The 17304-nt window shown below is 40.5% G+C and overlaps 1 protein-coding gene across 3 annotated transcripts in view; it reads right to left on the bottom strand.

The window, feature by feature from the left end:
• MYO5B (myosin VB) overlaps positions 1 to 17304 on the bottom strand; it is a 253937-nt gene that overhangs the window by 106580 nt on the left and 130053 nt on the right. For all 3 annotated transcript variants that reach the window (XM_088152666.1, XM_088152667.1, XM_088152668.1), the window contains exons 7-13: positions 16117 to 16198; positions 14004 to 14111; positions 13096 to 13205; positions 8945 to 9210; positions 6389 to 6470; positions 2490 to 2630; positions 381 to 503 (exon numbers count right to left, since the gene is read on the bottom strand). In XM_088152666.1, the coding sequence (XP_088008792.1) occupies positions 381 to 503; positions 2490 to 2630; positions 6389 to 6470; positions 8945 to 9210; positions 13096 to 13205; positions 14004 to 14111; positions 16117 to 16198 (912 nt within the window). The remainder of the gene's footprint in view (positions 1 to 380; positions 504 to 2489; positions 2631 to 6388; positions 6471 to 8944; positions 9211 to 13095; positions 13206 to 14003; positions 14112 to 16116; positions 16199 to 17304) is intronic.

The following is a 17304-nucleotide window of genomic DNA, read 5'->3' as shown; positions in this document are numbered from 1 at the left end:
GAAACAATGGAGCGGAATCCTATGTTTAGCAGGTACTATTAACAACATAAAAGAGAGCTAGAATGAGGGAAAGTGCATATTCATCCAGTTTTGACATTCAAGTCCAGCACTATATCACCATGATGCAACTGAAGGGAAAGAAGAGGTGATCTAAAACTCTTTTTCTATCCCAAGTTCAATTTTTCAGCACATTTGTAAGTACCCTGAACTTTCTCCTGCCTTCAGGTTTCAGAGGTGAAAGGGAAGTGAATAAATACACAGCAGCTGGTACAGGCAATCAACATGCAAGGGCTCCTCAGACCACAGGGAGATGTGGTCCCTCACTTAGTTAGGGAGAAAGGCTGGTCCTGCACCAGACATTCTCACGTCATTCCCATTACCTTATCTGCAAAATGCACAATAATGAATGCCATATTTGACATGCGAGGCTTCTGGAAATGTTGACTGCTCCCATGGCGATCGTAGAGTTTCTGAGCCCAGTTCTCATCTGTTCCTTTAGGGACCTTTTTTTAAAGGAAAAGAAGGAGGAAAAGACATTTATGCAGACATGCATGGACACTCAGTAAAAATGCAAGCCTCATCCTGAATTTGTTGTTCTAAATGAGGATTAGCATTTCACTACACAATAGATTAGAGATTACCTAATGCAGCTTCCATTTGGAGCCCTCTAGGCGAGCTTATTGGGAAAAGCCGGTCTCATATAAGCTTCTGTCACATTTACTCAAGAGCAAAATACATGCATACCATCTTAGAGATAGGGGAGCTATTGTTTATGTAAGCCACTATGTTACCTGGATCACTGTTGTTACATATTTCAAAAGGAAAAGCAAAAGTTTACCTATATGTACAGTGTCCACAACTTACATAGTTCACACAAATTTTGCTTTTGCATGACCTAATGCATGAGTATCTGAAATCCAGCATGATCACGGCTGATCATTAAGAGCACACTCTTAAGAGCAAACAGAAGTAACTTGAACTGAATAGAACTTACAAGCTACAGTTGTGTGAAAAAGAAAGTACACCCTCTTTGAGTTCTATGGTTTTACGTATCAGGACATCATAAAAATCATCTGGTCCTTAGCAGTTCTCAAAAGGAGGTAAATATAACCTCAGATGAACAACAACACATGACATATTACACCATGCCATCACCCACAGTAAGAATGGAACCTACTGTAGCAAAATTTGAGTTAAATACACAATGGTTCGACTTCATTATACAATAATACTGTTCCAGCTTACATACAAATTTGACTTAAAGACAGACCTTGGGAATGGAACTCATTCTTAAACTGGCGACTACCTGTAGTTTGTTGACTTATATCCCTCGCCAAGACAACAAATATGAAAACATGCTTGGTGGCAAAGCTAGGACATTTTTATTGTCCAGATTATTAATGGTTTAAAAATAAACAGAACATTCTGAACTTTTAAGTACTTATTTATTCTTCATAGCAATTCTTTTCCTTGAAACTTTTACAACTTTTTATATAAGAAAACAGTAAACAAGCATTTATGCAGAAATTCATTGATTTATTCAGGCGGAATCTTTTCTTCCACCCAACTAAGCAGGACCAGCTTTCACTGTGAGCAACAATAACTTTTCCAGGTTTAAAAGTGCAAACAGCCCAAACCCGAAATAAAGAGGTGTGGAAAACACATATTTCACAGCAAACTTAATGTAACATCTTAGCTTTTAAGCTCACTGACTTCAAGACAATAGTCAAAGGTATCTGTTTTTTATTTAATTAGTATTCTGCGTAAAACAAATTACAAGGACATTTTGGATGGTTTTACTTTATCATGCAGATGTGAGACTCCTGGTTCAAAAAACTTCTCAATAAAGTGGAATAATGCATCAGGAAACCCTTTTTCAGAATTTGTTCTGCTGCTTGCCCACTTATTTTATTCAGACTCCGCTGAAACGAGGGAGGTTTCCAGGTGGAGGCTTCTGAGTGCTTGTGATCAAACGACATTGTGCAGTAATTCTTTTTTCCCTTAAAAGGTTTTTCTTAGGGAAAAAAAGTCTAATTGGAAGAAATGGAGAGAACAAATGGTGCGTGGACCTTCATAAATTTCCATGAAGGAGATACTGTAGAGCTAATATGCAATAAAGACACTCTTGACATCCCCCATGAGAGCAGGCCCCTCTCCACGTCTCCTGTCAAAACACAGTGTGTGCTACCCTGTTCAGTGAGATAACATGCCTGCTGATTGTACACAGGAAGCTGGAGCCAGATTTAGCAACAGTTAAGTTCTGTTGATATCAATGGGTTTCCTTGAAATTAGCAAAATTTGGATCCCATCAACTGATTCTGAATTGACCCATTTCCTTTGGAAATACTCTACCTCTTCTCCAAGAATACTGACTTGTTTTCTTGCAGACTGTGTTTTCACCAAAAAGCTCATGAGATGTTAGCACAATAGTTCTTGAAAACATTACCTTTCTATAAGCACTGAGCATTAAGAACTTTTTTTTTTTTTACCTTACATTCTTCATCCAGCAAGTCCAAGATACCCAGCTTAGCTTCTATAAGGTCTATGCATGGCTGATTGTCAGAAAAATCGATGAGAGTCCAAGGAATTTGCTCCTTCATGTATTCGTCTTGTTCCAATTTAAAGACATGCTGTGGCAGAGAAAGATAGTAAAGATTTACCTGTACCTGGGAAGACTACTTCAATAAACCCCAAATAATCACTGGGGCCTAATTGGCTGTTTAAAAGCTTAGAACATACTGGATGCAGCTCATTCTCCAGACTGAACCTGTTTTTTTGAATTCAGGTTCCCATTCCTTCTTCTGGCATTTATAATCTTTTGCACATCACAGGCTATCTATACTACAAGCAATAAACAGCCAGCACAACTGGATTCAGGAAAATAAAACGAAATTCTGAGCCGTTTACGTGACTCAAAATATGAAATCTATTATTCTCTAAGGGTGCAAGAACATTTTTGGTTGAACTCTGATGCTTTTATGAGCTTGTGATAATTGCCAATCTAGAGGTATACTGAGATTTAAACACAACAACCTGAAAACAGGTTTTAAAACTTTACTTTCCTATGAAACAATGTTCCTTCACCTCAGGGGCATTTTACTAGAAGGATTCGTGGAATTTCCCATAGAAACTGAGGAAATAAAGGAAGCCATATCCAAAATAGCAGATTTCACATTAAATCCTGGTATTATTATTACTATTACTATTAGTCTTTCTATTCTTCTCTACTTACTACTACTATTACCTTTATAGCTATTACAGCTATTAATAATTTTCTGATTAATAATTCTTCCTTCCTGCCCTGAAATTCAGGGACTAAAGATGTACTGTCACACGCAGGTCGGTAAAATGAATTATATAACATTTCTACACTATCATCTGAATTCAGCCAAGCAACTCTCTGTATTCAAACATTTTGCCATACAAAATGTCATAAGTAAAGCATCTGAATCTACAGGTGGCACAAATTCAAAGGAAGAATAGTAGGAACATTTTGAATGATTAAAATGAGGTAGGGAAAACATGTCAAGCGATTCTTTCTAGTCCATTAATAATAGCTCTGCTTTGGGTCACATGACCAGGAGAGAGGCAGGAGGGGGGCTTAGAATGGAGGAGTCAGCAACGTTTGGAGCCCCGGCCCACCTGCCTCTCCTATAGGGATGCATGGGGGGATTTGGGGGGGGGTGATGTTTCTCTTCAGCCCCAAGCTTAATCCAGCCCATATTCAACCATCTTTCATTTGCTCGTATCTCTCTCCACACCAAATTTGATCCAGTTCAGTTCTATTTTCAGAGAGTTATTTATCCTGCTGACAGACAGCGTCCCAAGCTCTTTTACACCATTTCTTTCCAACTTTCCGGAAAGATGAGCCCAAAGAACTCCAATATAATCTCATCCGACTGGATGAATCAATAATCAAGATATGGCCAGTTACATTAAATAAATAAATACACAGCGGGATTTATTTATTTATCTTGCGCTGTTCCTAGCTAGATCTGGCCCATTTTTAAACCCCACCTTTCCTTTGCTTGGTTCTCCCCCCACACCAAATTGGAGAGCAAGTGTGAAGTAGTGGTTAAATTCTTAAAGCAGGACTGGGGAAACGCAGCTTCTAATCCACCCTCAGCCATGAAAGCTCAATGGGTGACTTTGGGTCTTTCGGCCCAACCTGCTCTACAGGTCGTTGTATATGGCTAAAACAAAGAGAGATTCTCATGTACACTACCCTGAGCTCCTGAAGAAAAGAAAGAATGTAAAACTAACAAATGATAATGTCAGGACTTAAAAGAGTAGGTCCCTAATACATTGTTAGGAAGGAAACTAGTGAGCAGTGTATTGGAATAAGCAAATATTTTTGTGATGGAATGGACTTATGAAGGCCAGGCTCAGGGAGATAAGCATGTTCTTAGCCCCCAACAGGAGTGTGGGAAGTTCAAGAGGATGAGGCTGGCACCTCCCTAAGGAATTCATGGTGTTGTGGCTGGCTGGCTTGGGAACTTGGGTTCAGTCTGGGGAGATTTCTGTCTGGAGGTTGAAGCTAATAAACGCAACAGAACTGTATTTGCATTGTCTCTTGGAGTTCTTTGGGCTGAACCTGACGTATTTTATAATACAGGTAGTCCTTGGATTACAATGGCAATTGGGACTGGGATCGCTGTCACTAAGCAATGCAGTCGTAAAGAGCGATGTCATGTGACTGCATTGCTTAGTGATGGCAATCTCAAGCAGTCCCAGTTGTTGTCGTAACCCCAAGATGTGCAGGCTGTTAAGCAGAAAGAGGTGAGAGTCCCAGGCAAGGAGGTTGGGGTGAGGTGGGGGGTGCTGCGGAAGAGTGAGGGAGGCCCTGGGAGGCCTGATGCAGGGCTTGCACGAGTGCAGGGGGGCCACGGGAACTTACCAGAGCAACTTGTGATCTTCCCTGCTGGCTTCTCCCTTGACTTTGCTTGTGGGAAGCCAGTAGGGAAGGTTGCAAATGGTGACGACGTGACTGTGGCTCCTTACAATGTCATAATCGCGAACCGGGCACATGAGCACCTGGATCATGATCATGTGACTGCGGGAATGCTGCAGTGGCCGGAATTTTGAGGACCGGTCATACAACATTTTTTCAGCACTGCCGTAACTTTGAACGGTGGCTGAACAAACGGACATAAACCAAGGACTACCTATAACATATAGGGAAAGAGAGACAAAGAATCAAGAGGGACAAACTCAGATATTTACATCCAGATTGGGGCTGAATAGACTATTCCTGGTGCCTCAGATCTGACCCTCAAAGGTTGAGTGGTCTCTGCATAGTCCTAATATATAGTCAAGTTCAATTTTGGAGATGAGGGATTATATACTCTATTCCAGTAAATGCAAAATAAAATAAAAATCAAAGTCATGCATGAAAACTACTTTATGTATAAGGGTAGGAATGTTAACAATTTGAGATCATGCATGAATAATAGCTGAACTGCAATTGCTGTAAAACCAACCACTTCTAAGGATATGAAGACATAATGTATTAGGCTATTAAGAAAACAAGTAGCGGCAAACAGAATTCTTGCACGAGTTGATGAATATTTTAAAATAAATATTTCATCCTCTCTGTCAATCAGATACAATATGGGTTGCTATGAAAAATTGCCTTTAGGGACTTTTTAATTAACGTGGGCAGAGTCAACAGAAAGCAAAATGAGTTACTTCACAGAAAATTACTGGAGTCTTAAAAAAAAAATAACACTGGAAATTATTCAAAAAGCCACAGGCAATGCTAAAACCTACAGAACTTTGGAGAGTGGAGACTGTCTCTTACTGGGAATATACGGGTAAGGATTTTATTTTAGTGTTTTTAAAAAAGGGAGTAGGAACTGTAGTGCATCATTTACAAATCTGCCTTTCTTAAATTAAAGGAAATTTAATTTTCTTTTTCTGGGAATTTAATTTCCGATACTGTTTACTTTGATGAAAGCTGAGGAACTCTCAAGAGTTATGTTAAAGGAAAATATCTAGCTTGCTCATAAACGTATTATACAGTTATATAATACAAATATATTAGGATTCCTAATCTGAAATATTATTTAAAAGGATTTCAGCTGAGATAATTTGGCCCCTCCTGCAAATCAACGCATTTTCACAGTGGGTACTCATACAAATTCCATCTGGTCAACAGAGTTCATAAAAAATTTCTTAGCTTTTTAATAAGCAGTTCTATGTAATATAAATAGAGTGGGTTAATCCCTTTTAAAAGACAAACTTCATGAACATTTGGGCCCCAAAAAATTGTTCCTATATTTACTGCATTCTTAAAACATTTTAGTCAAGGCACGGCCAATTTTGGATGCCTTTCTATTCTTTGGCCCACCCGCAAAGTTACTAAAACAAATTTGAGAACCCAAATTACCAGGTTAAACTGCTGCTGTAATTTTTCATTGGCATAGTTGATGCAGAATTGTTCGAAGCTATTATATTCAAAGGTTTCAAACCTGCAAAACAAAATAATATTCTTAGATAAAGGCTTCACAGAATAGTTTCTAAAAATATTTCATTAATATTTACAGATTAATTATTGTATTATTTTAATAAACCACCCTGGGAATCTGATTGGAGTTATTAAAAAGAGGTCAATAAATAAAAATTACTTCCAGTTTGGAAATATCAGTAAGAGCTTAACCCAGTTTTCCCAATTCAGCCACCTACAGATGCACAGATGACCATCACAGGATGCAGTTCTGGGAGCTGAAATTCCAACCCATTTGGAGAACATTATATTGGGGAAGAAAGATTAAGGCTAACATCTTCACCAGTTCCATCACCCATTGTCTTCTGGAAGTCTACCCTAATTCCAAATATCAATGACTCATAGGAACCACAATTTTAAATTTCTCACAACGACACAAGGACAGAATCAAGGGCACTGGTGAAAATTTTAAACGCTTCTCAACCTTCTAACATTATTACCATATGAAGACCAATCCTGGAATGAACTGTTTGCCAACACATCCCTCATTGGACAACATCTCACTTTTTCCCCAATCAAAAAATAATTATAGCATTTCAAGGCAGCTGCACAAGCCCATCAAAATATCTCATGAGCCAAGTTTGAATAGATTTTTTTTTGACATGCCAAAATCCTGAGCAAGATCTATAGATAAGTAATACCTATGGATACAAAAGAAATGATGAAGAATCATAAGGAAAAAAAATGAGATTCTTTCGATTCAACTATGAAAGATTATCAGAAGATAAAAACATAACTAGCAGACTGCTTTCACTGAACCCTATAGATAAAGGGCTTAAAATAGTTTTGTATTGTCGTTTTTAGGAGGTTCACATGTAACTCTACATTCTTATTTAACACAGGCACATTCACTTAAAACATCCCCCTTTTTTTCAGTTTTATCAGATTAAGCAAACCTCTGTCCTCAAGTGTAACAGCTTAACTGTAACCAGCCAAGGGAACTGAAAGCTTAAGATAATACCATTAACTTTTATGGTTTGTAAGCAAGTTGCTGTAATGGAAATCCAATCCCCTATTTTGAAGTTGATTAACAAAATGTCTTTCTTGAGATACAGCTTAATACACTTGCCTTGCATTCTTCTCAACAACTTTGATTTGGACTTTTCTTTAATGGATCTGATTCCTATCTGCTGTCGAATCGGTGGGAATCCAGTTGCTTCCCGCTACTGCATGACATCATGCACTGAAACATCCAGAGATTCTGACACAACTCTTCCCAAAGTCACTCATCTGAATCACACTGCGTCCTTAGAATCCGGATCTCAGCAATCAAAACACAAGATGTTTTTCTACCAAATGGCATCAACAAACGTTTGTGTGTCATGCTGACAGAGAAGGGAAAGGGGAATTCTCCACAAGGAAACATCATGGAATGGCATTCTCTATGCCTCGGAACCAGAATCAACACTTGAAAAATAGTGAAGCATTAAAACAGATGTGCTGGATAGCGACATCTCTCCTGCATCGAGAGGATGAGAATGCATCAAGGATGTCCCACTTTAACATCCTCACTAAGAATAGGGTGCATATCTCTGGGATTCTGTAGTCTATCCTCTTTTCCTTTCAACAAATCTGATTACCGTAACTCTGGGGAACCTAGCTTTCAACAGCTATGAGTGGCTTGACGCATCAGTTGGTTTTATCATAGTCCTCCTCAAGAGCTTCCTGAGCTCTGAATCATTCTTCACCTATCAAGCAACAGCTGGGATCATTTCGACAAGCTCCTAAGAATCCAAGAACTCTTAATAAATAATCTTTATTAAAGCTAAGGTTTTTTAGGAAGCCATAACTAAGGAATCGTAGCAACTTGCGGTATTTCCAAGAGCAAGAACCTATATTTAAAACAATAGTGCTTTTGCACCTCGTTCTTGTTTCCACCCTATGTAACAGACTGTTCGGCCTCTTCTTCTCCATGGGATGATTCCCATCCGTCTCTTTTTGCAACGGTCGCATCTGCTGCTATCATGTTGATTTTCACTGTGTGTGAGAACTGACACTCCTGACACTGGGGACACAACAGACCCTTTTCCCTCACGCAGAGAGGGACTGAGCAGTCTCTATGATCACAGCACAACTTATTGCACATAGAAAGATGCTTAAGCACCTCCATGGAAGTTGTGCAGCCTTCAGAAAACTTCACAGAAGTCGGTCTGTCTCTAGCTCTGCTTTACAGAATTTGAAAACAGCAACACACCCACACATTCCCTTTGAGCCAGCATCTGAGACTCCTCCTAGGGAACGCTATGCGAATTCCAAGTGTGCCTCCTATGCTCTGGCAAGTAAGAAGAATGAGACGCACCACAGCTCACAAAACTCCACAGCCTAGAGACTGCCCTGCCAAGCAAGAAATACCCAGGAATGCCAGTCCCACTCTGAGCAAACGAAAGCAAGACTCTGAAAGGGACAGAGGAACAGAATCCCAAAAAGCCTGCTGCTCACCCATAAATGTCCAGCACCCCAATAAAGGAATGCTGCTTGACTGTCGTGTACAGGGCCTTGTTGATATGTTGCACAATCCAGTTGAACAGCTGAGCATAGATGTGCTTGGCTAGCGCGTTCCTGGCATTAACGGCTTGTTGGAGGGACATATTCTTGGTGTAGGTTTCCGAAGTGGTGACCAGCTTCCGATGGCAAAGCCAGTGCTCCATCTGGCTGTGCTCCACGCCCAGCAATCTGCAAAAATGATGCAGGTGTTCATCTTGGTTCTAGGATATAAAGAAAGACACCTGATTCAGCAAAGCACACAATGGAGGCAGATGTCACCAGGGGCCAAAAATCCAGGCAGCCTTCTAATCCACTAGTAGGTTGTGTGGAAATCTTTGCTTGTCTACTCAAGGCTGCCTTCCTGGGCTGCTGTTTCAAGCTCTGTTAATTTGCAGCAACAAGGGTACCAACACCCAGCTCAGAAAACATTGGGCTCCTTCACAACAAGACTGCCACTACTATAACCAGCCACAGGCATGCCCTATGCTGCTAACTCACCCTGAACGTAAGCTAGACAAGTTTTTTCTCTGGATTTCTGGGGAATTACAATACAGTACTGTAGATGAGGACTGGATTCTGACTTTGTTTAACAATATGAAAACCAAAAGCTCTTTCCCTTCATTTATTCAAATGAAGACAAGCCACAGGAAAGGAGCAAGAGATTATTCTGATGCAAAACAACATCTGACCAAGTATCAGAGCTGGCAACATAAGGCCTACAGGTGCCTGGGCAGTCAAACCCCAGAGGCCATGTCTCTAGTGGTTCAACTATTAAAGGCATCATCATCATCATCATCATCATCATCATCATCATCATCATCAATCATCATTTCAAGTCAATGTTGACTTCTGGTGACTGCCTGGACATGTCCCTGAAGTTTTCTTGGCAAGTTTTCAGAAGTGGTTTGCCATTGCCTTCTTCCAAGGGCTGAGAGAAAGGGACTGGCCCAAGATCACACAGCTGGCTTCGTGCCCACGGCAGGACTAGAACTCACAGTCTCCCGGTTTCTAGCCTGGTGCCTTAACCACTACACCAAACTGGGTCTCCATTATTATTTAAATGTATAAATAAATAAATAAAAAAGAACCACAATTTTGCAAGACTGCCAAATCTCACAAGATCTCCATATTTCTCATGAGATCTCAGGAGGCAATATAGGACACTTGATGAGATTTTGATTATTTTGATAACTATTGTTTTTAACAAATGGGGGGGGGGGAAGAGGCTGAAAATTGCATAACCATGCACATGATTGAAAAAGCTGATGAACCTTCTGTACCCAAGAGAATCCTGTTCTGTAATTTGTAGCACTGAGAATCCCCATTTATTGCACTAAAATTGTGTTGGGATTACTACTCTAAGATGTCTCCATTTGCACATAGCTGTTATGCTGGCAATTCTCAACCAAAACGAAGGAGCCCCAGGAGATTGTATTGTGCAAGGAATGTCGACTGTAGAAAGCTCTTCTGTTCCCTGCACCCTCATATTTTGCTACGTTTTGCTGATTAAATAAGTTAGCAGACAGATCAACCATCCATAACTATGCATGCATTTCAATTAAATAACAGCAGCATCATTAAGGACAGCAATACTTTACGAGAAGATTTGCTTATGGACTCAATATGTCCGAGCCTTAGAATTAAAAATAGTCCACCGCGTTATCTCTTAAGGAACTGCAGCAACATTGCAAACATGTTTTAATAATTAGAAGAAGAAGAAAAAAACCTCAGTGACAACCATGGAAACGCATCATAGATTAATCAGAAATGGTATCACATTTTATTTGGTTAGAACGGGGGTGGGCTGAGTGGATGGATGAGGGTTTTGCTCTTCAGGATCTACATTTAACATATTTTGGGAAGGTGAAAAGCAAAGTGGACACAGCAAAAGGTGGACTACACCCTGTGGGCGGATGCCAAATTTCTCCCTAGGCTTTGGGGGGAAAATTTGGATGGGTTTGCTATTTGAAGCCCACTTTAGATAAGCTATTACTGTATAGCTTCTCTGTGTTCCCCACCTTAGAAGGACAGGAAAATTTGTGGCTGAATCTGGGATTAGAAGGAACTATAGAAATTCTTTTAGAAATGCTTTTTTTAAAAAAAAATGCTGTTATTCATATAAGGCTTGAAGTTTGCTTATGTACGAAGATGTTGTTTCAGTCTAAGAAGAAATGGAGGCATCGGATTCAAACAGTAACTCATTAAAATTGTCATTAAATACAGTGATGGGAATTAAGACAGACCTTATCCTTGGAGCACAACTATCTATCTCAGGAAAGACTAGAAGGCAAAAAACTCCTGTTTTCTTAAAGCTGTCTGCCTGTTTTCCTCTCCTTGGTCCAAGTGATCTTTCTCAGTTCACCTACATGGGGCTTCTTTCTTTTTCTTCTTAAATCAAGTTCAAATCCCATCTAAGAAACATTTGGCCAGACTTCAGCCAGCATGGCCAATTGTCAGATCATTAGAGCTGTAGTCCAAACAACAACTAGGGACCAATGATTGATTAAGCGGGATTATAATAACAACAGCAACAACAGTAAGAATATCACACCTTTATTCTGTACAACTCAAATGGGCATGCATAATTCTCCTGCTTCCCGTTTTCCCACAACACTCCCCCTTTGAGATGGAATCCCAGCCAACCCTGGGCAAGGACATTGAAAGACACTGGTAGTTATAGTTCACCATCATCTGGGAGTCACAAGTTTCTTGTTCCTGCTGCTGTATTTACTGACATATTTCTTTACATCCAAGTTAGATCACCTGGTGCCTGTAGATCTTTCACCCTACAACCCTTAAGAGCTTCAGTAGCATGGTCAATGCTCAGAGACCACGAGAGCGGTAGTTCCAAACATCTAGAGGTGCCAGCTGACTGATGCTCAGTTTAAATCATCTTCATCAACAAAATCACTTCCCAGAATTTCATTCCACCAGAAGGGTGATGGCTAGGATGCAAGAGAGGTTTTTGTTTTTCATCAACACTGAAGAAATATCAAAGCTGTGAAATTCTGTGCCCTAGAAGAGACACCTGGTTTCTTATTCTGGCACTACTGTGCCTTGACCATAGTTTGTTACTCCTTATGACTTTTAAAACATGTTTAATCCAGGGCATTTAATTATTTTTAATGCCTAGTATTCTCTTTCTTACGATTGCTATACATTTTTCAGGAATATATTGTATCCAAAATACAGAGGCGCAATACAGCTATCCTGAATGAATTAGCAAGCATATCTTATCTGCTTGGTAAAGATTAAAATGAAACAGCTCAGTAGCTTGAATGTTTTGCAGATGCTACCATGAGAATGAAAGGCCAGAAATGGAGGTGGCCTGATTTTAGAGGAACGATGATACATTAATTTCCATCAAACTCTGGACATTTGCTCACTCCTACCATACACTGTCTGTGTAGTTAGATATTACAGACCCCAAATGTCACCAGGGCACTCCATTTACAGGTAGTCCTCCCTTTTCATTTAGCTACAGCCTCAGAAAAAGTGCTTTACAACCTGTACTCCCACTTACAACCATCGCAAACTGTTGCACCGCCCCCCATGGTCACGTGATCACAATTTGCAACCTTTTTTACAATGATCGTTAAGTGAATCACTGTGGTCGTTAAGCCAATTGTGGCCATTAAGCAAACCACATGGTCGTTAAGTGAATTCTGGCCAAAAACATCCATTGGGGAAGCTGGATTTGCTACATGACCACATGATTTGCTTAACATCACATGATTGGCTTAACGACTGTCGTAAAAATGGCAGTAAAATCAGGTGTGGTCATATGATGACTCGCTTAACAGCTGCCCCGCTTAGCAACCAATTTTACGGTCCCTATTGTGGTCTTTAAGTGAAGATTACCTGTATATGGGAAATAACTATGTCAAGACTTTGCACAAAATAGGCACACAGCGTTACAAAAATTGTGCTACCCTCTTGAAAGAAGTCTGTGGAATTTAGGAGGATCTAGCTGTGTTACACAATCAAAGTCCTGCTTCTTTTTGACGTGCATTGCATTAATCAAAAGATTAATCATTAAAAAACCAGATCTAAGGATGGTCCATCTTTGATGCACAGAGCACCTCATGTGCCAACTAAAAACTTACCAATATAGTGCAGGACTCTCCATCACGTTCAGACTGAAAATCCACATTTCCAAGGTGTAGGATAGCAGCAAGTATTTTAAAAACGGTCATCTGATAGGACTCCTTTACTCCTGAAAAACATAATTGATATCCAATTTTCAAGTGCCTGAGCAACAACTGCCAGCAGCTCCAGCAAGCATGATGTACGGCAGAGGATGCTGGAAGCTGGAGTTCAGCAAAATCTGGACCACCATAGATTTCCCATCCCTGGACAACAAATGCCACAGTTTAGACAAAAAGAAGTTGCCTTCTCTTTAAGTCCTTCCATTCCCATTTTAGCACCTGTAGAGCGACTGGCAACACAAGAAACTACAATCTGAATGAAGTGACAAAAAGAAATTACCCATAGCAGAGGGCCAAGAAAATGTCTTCACAGAACATACAACCACATGCACGTGCATACACACTCACACACTTTTTAAACGCCACACAAATGGTAGCAAGAAACTCTATCCTATAAGCAGCGATACCTAAGATTTACCTTCTAACCTCATGCCTGCTCTCGACGGATTCTGCTAATATTCATATAGAAAATAACATGAAATATGTGCAGTCTACCAAGAAGACCAATTATTTAATTAAAAGGGTAACCTATAAAAGTCTTAGCAAAACTCACTGGACAGCATACACAAATGTCTCCAAGGTTTACATCGGTGTTGTTCAAACTTGGCAACTCTAAGACGCGTGGACTTCAACTCCCAGAATTCCCCAGCCAGCATGACGTCCATGCGTCTTAGAGTTGCCAAGGTTGAAAAACTTTACACTATCCTGTAAAGGTCCTGGGGAGTTATCCTAAGTCTTTGCAAAGGATAGCTGTATCAGCCACACGTTCTCCCGAGAAGCAGCCCAAGTTGTCCTGAAAGCCTTACCAAGCAGGGCGAAAGCTTGCCTTGTTTTCTCAAAATCGTCTGCATCGTCCACTCCTTCGATGAAGGTGCCTCCTCCCTGAGATGTGTAGAAAAAATCTTTGGCATCCACTAGAAGAGAAAGAACCGCAAAAGCAAGTTAAGGGGGAAAAAGCTTGCCCAACTGCTAACTCATATATAACTGGATTCAGTTAATACCTCTACTTGGCAGCTAACACTACGTGCAATCCTTTTCAAGTCCTCGGTTAACAGCCACTCGTTCAGTGACCATTCGAAGTTATGATGGCACTGAACAAGTGGTACTTACAACCAGTCCTTGAAGTTCTGGCCGTTGCAGCACCCCCACGGTCACATGATCATGATCCGGGCACTCAGCAACTGGCTTGCACTTATGATGGTTGCAGCATCCCACGGTCACATGACCACCATCTGTGACCTTCCCTGCTGGTTTCCCACAAGCAAAGTCAATGGGAAAGCTGGCAGGGAAGATCGCAAATAGCTCCCTTAAGTTGCTCCCACCACTTTTTCTCCCGAGGAGCCCATATGGAGTATGAGATGGGTGGCCCGCAGCAACACCCCCACCCGCAGTGCACACATGCCTAGCCATGCTTGCATGGCACCACAGCAACCCCTTCCCCACCTGCATTCCATAGCATTCACCCACTTGCCCAGGACTTGCGACTTCCTGGCGGTTTCATCATTGACTTTGCTTATTGGAAGCTGGCAGGAAGTCGCAAGTTGCAGTCACGTGAGGTCCTCACTTAATGAACCACAATCCTTGCTTAAAAACGGCGATGTGAACTGCTGTTGCTAAGCAAGGCAGTCATATAACATTGCCCTCTATGACCACATTGCTTAGCGATGGAAATTCTGGTCCCCGTTGCCATAGTTAAGTGAGGACTACCTGTATCACACAACTCAGAACATTCTCTCCGTAGTTGAAAATGCTGATGTCACAGCTCAGGTATTCAATCTAATAGGGCCAAGAGGAGTATAATCCCCCATCTAAGTCCTGACAAAGGACATTAAGCAGAGCAACCAGTGCTGTTTGTTCCACGATGGGATTTGAATCCTGATTGTCAGAATCCAGATAATTGATTTTTTTCTAGGATCCTCTGTAGATAGACCCTCACCACCTTTACAATAACCTTCACATAAAAAGGGGAATCTGAAGACTGTACAAAAGTTGTAGAAAACAGCCAGATCCTGGGACAGCTTCTTCAGGTTTCGTGCAGGTGGCACTACACTTTCCATTAAAGAAACACTGACCATATTTTGAATCTGACCATTCACACCCATCTGGTTGCTTGAGGGAGCCAGGAGAGGTGTGGATCTAGTCTACCAGTGGCAGAATTCATATTACAGAAGACCCTGTCCACTTCTTCAGGCTTCACAAGCTCAGAGAAAACCAGATGGTATCATAAAACATAATCTCACTCATCACAGAGGACTCTGTCATCTTTAGGTAGAGCTTTAGGTATCTCTGAATTTCAAAGACCAACCAGATATGAGATGGAACTGCCCACCAAATTGTCAAGTACCTGTGGATTCCTTCTGAATCCATTGGACAACTGAGGGGAGCCATTGTAAAGAGCACACTGTGCATGCAGAGGTCCAAGACATCCATCTGTAGTTTCACAAGGAAGTGTTCTGACTGTGCCAGGTGTCAATGTCCTGCATCTACAGATCACATCATCTGCTCCAAAATGAAGACTAGGGCTAGTTTGTGCCCAACTATCTGTATTAAGATCACAATTACTACCAACAAGCATATGGATGCTATGGAGACCATGAACCCAACTGCTACACCAGACCTCTTCCTAGGGCATGGAAACTGAAGTCACCAAAAACCTTCGGAACTCCAACACCATCCTTGGTGTGACTTCAAAATTGTATTTCAGACTGCAATCTATTTACTTGCTTCACAGAATCAAGTCTGCTCCGTGTGTACAACCTTTCTCTAGACACAGTTCTTTTTCTTGAGCATGCCAGGCTCTACAAATTGGTTATTTGAAGCTTCAGGACAAAAAACTAATTGTTTTTGAAAGTAAAGTAAAGGAGAATAGAGCTTTTTCATTGAGGAGGCTGAATACTATATACAAAATAGCATACTTACATAGTGAGAGATCTTTCAGTTCTGGAAGACCAGCAGAGGCACACAGCTGATAGAAAATGTGGTAATTTCGCTCATCAGCTGCCTGAGAAATAACTTTGGTTTAGTTGCAGAGATATGAACTACAATTGATTAAATATCAATTTCCCCCTTCTCTAGATTTATTCAAACCTCGGAGTTCACACATTCTTCCTCAAGGTAAGAATGATTAAAAAAAATTATTAGCTACAATTAGTTTTAATTTAATGAAACTATGAGATGAGTATTAAATGAGTGGCAAAGAAGCTGCTACTGTTTATGAAAGAACGGTAAAGTCCAAACCACTGTCCCTAAAATGCATGAGGGATGTAATGATTATTCCCATTTTATAGCAAAAGAACTGAGGCTGGATCAGTGTAAGAAGCCTTACACCTAATCTAGCCTACAGGGATCTTCTAGATGTTTCCTATACAAGAACTAATTAGAACTGACCCTGCTTAGGTTTTTGAACTCAACATGCCTGTTCTAATTAGGATCTAAATGGAGATGTTATGTATGTAACCTTAACCTCAAATGGAGAAAGGAGAGATGATAAAGGAATAAAAATACAAAAACACAATGTTCAAACATTGGTTCATTGTTACAAATTACTCAACAGACTCAGATTTAAGTTTTAGTTACAATTGGTTGTAAACCTATTCCAATCCTGCCAAGATTTTCATTTCTAAGGTGGACCTTGTAGATTCTAATTCATAGTTGCCAGTGTTCATGTACCTAATGAATGTGGGCTAATAAGTTCCCTTTCAACTGGAATGTGCACATCTGCCAAGTCTTCATCCCAGCATCTTACTGACTTTTTCCATGTGAAAACTCTCTTCAGAGAGTTTTTTATGTGAAACATCTTCAGACAAAGAATCCCACATATCTGTACCTACGACTTGTAAAATGCCTTATTCATATTTCAGGGCACTCATGATTCATGACCTCCTCCTCTCATCTAGTGAAAATGGAGTGCACAAGTCTGAGATTACTGCCAGCTTCTTTTTGTAAAAAACTGTAGTTTGTCATATTTGAATAAGATCATACTTGTAGCCTCTCCACTGAGACACAGAGGGACCTGTCCTTCTTGGCTTCCAGAAGGGTGCTAAGCCCTGACTCTTCCCTCAGGTGTTGGGTCAGGATGGGAGATGAACCTTGCATTTTTTGGTGTTT

The sequence above is a fragment of the Python bivittatus genome, unplaced genomic scaffold (genome assembly GCF_059951505.1).
Source record: "Python bivittatus isolate LINGU-HERP-01145 unplaced genomic scaffold, Pbiv_v1 ctg000570_np1212, whole genome shotgun sequence".
Lineage (NCBI taxonomy): Eukaryota > Metazoa > Chordata > Lepidosauria > Squamata > Pythonidae > Python > Python bivittatus.
Note: the sequence above shows the minus strand (reverse complement) of the source record. Positions and strands in the feature narration are given on the sequence as shown.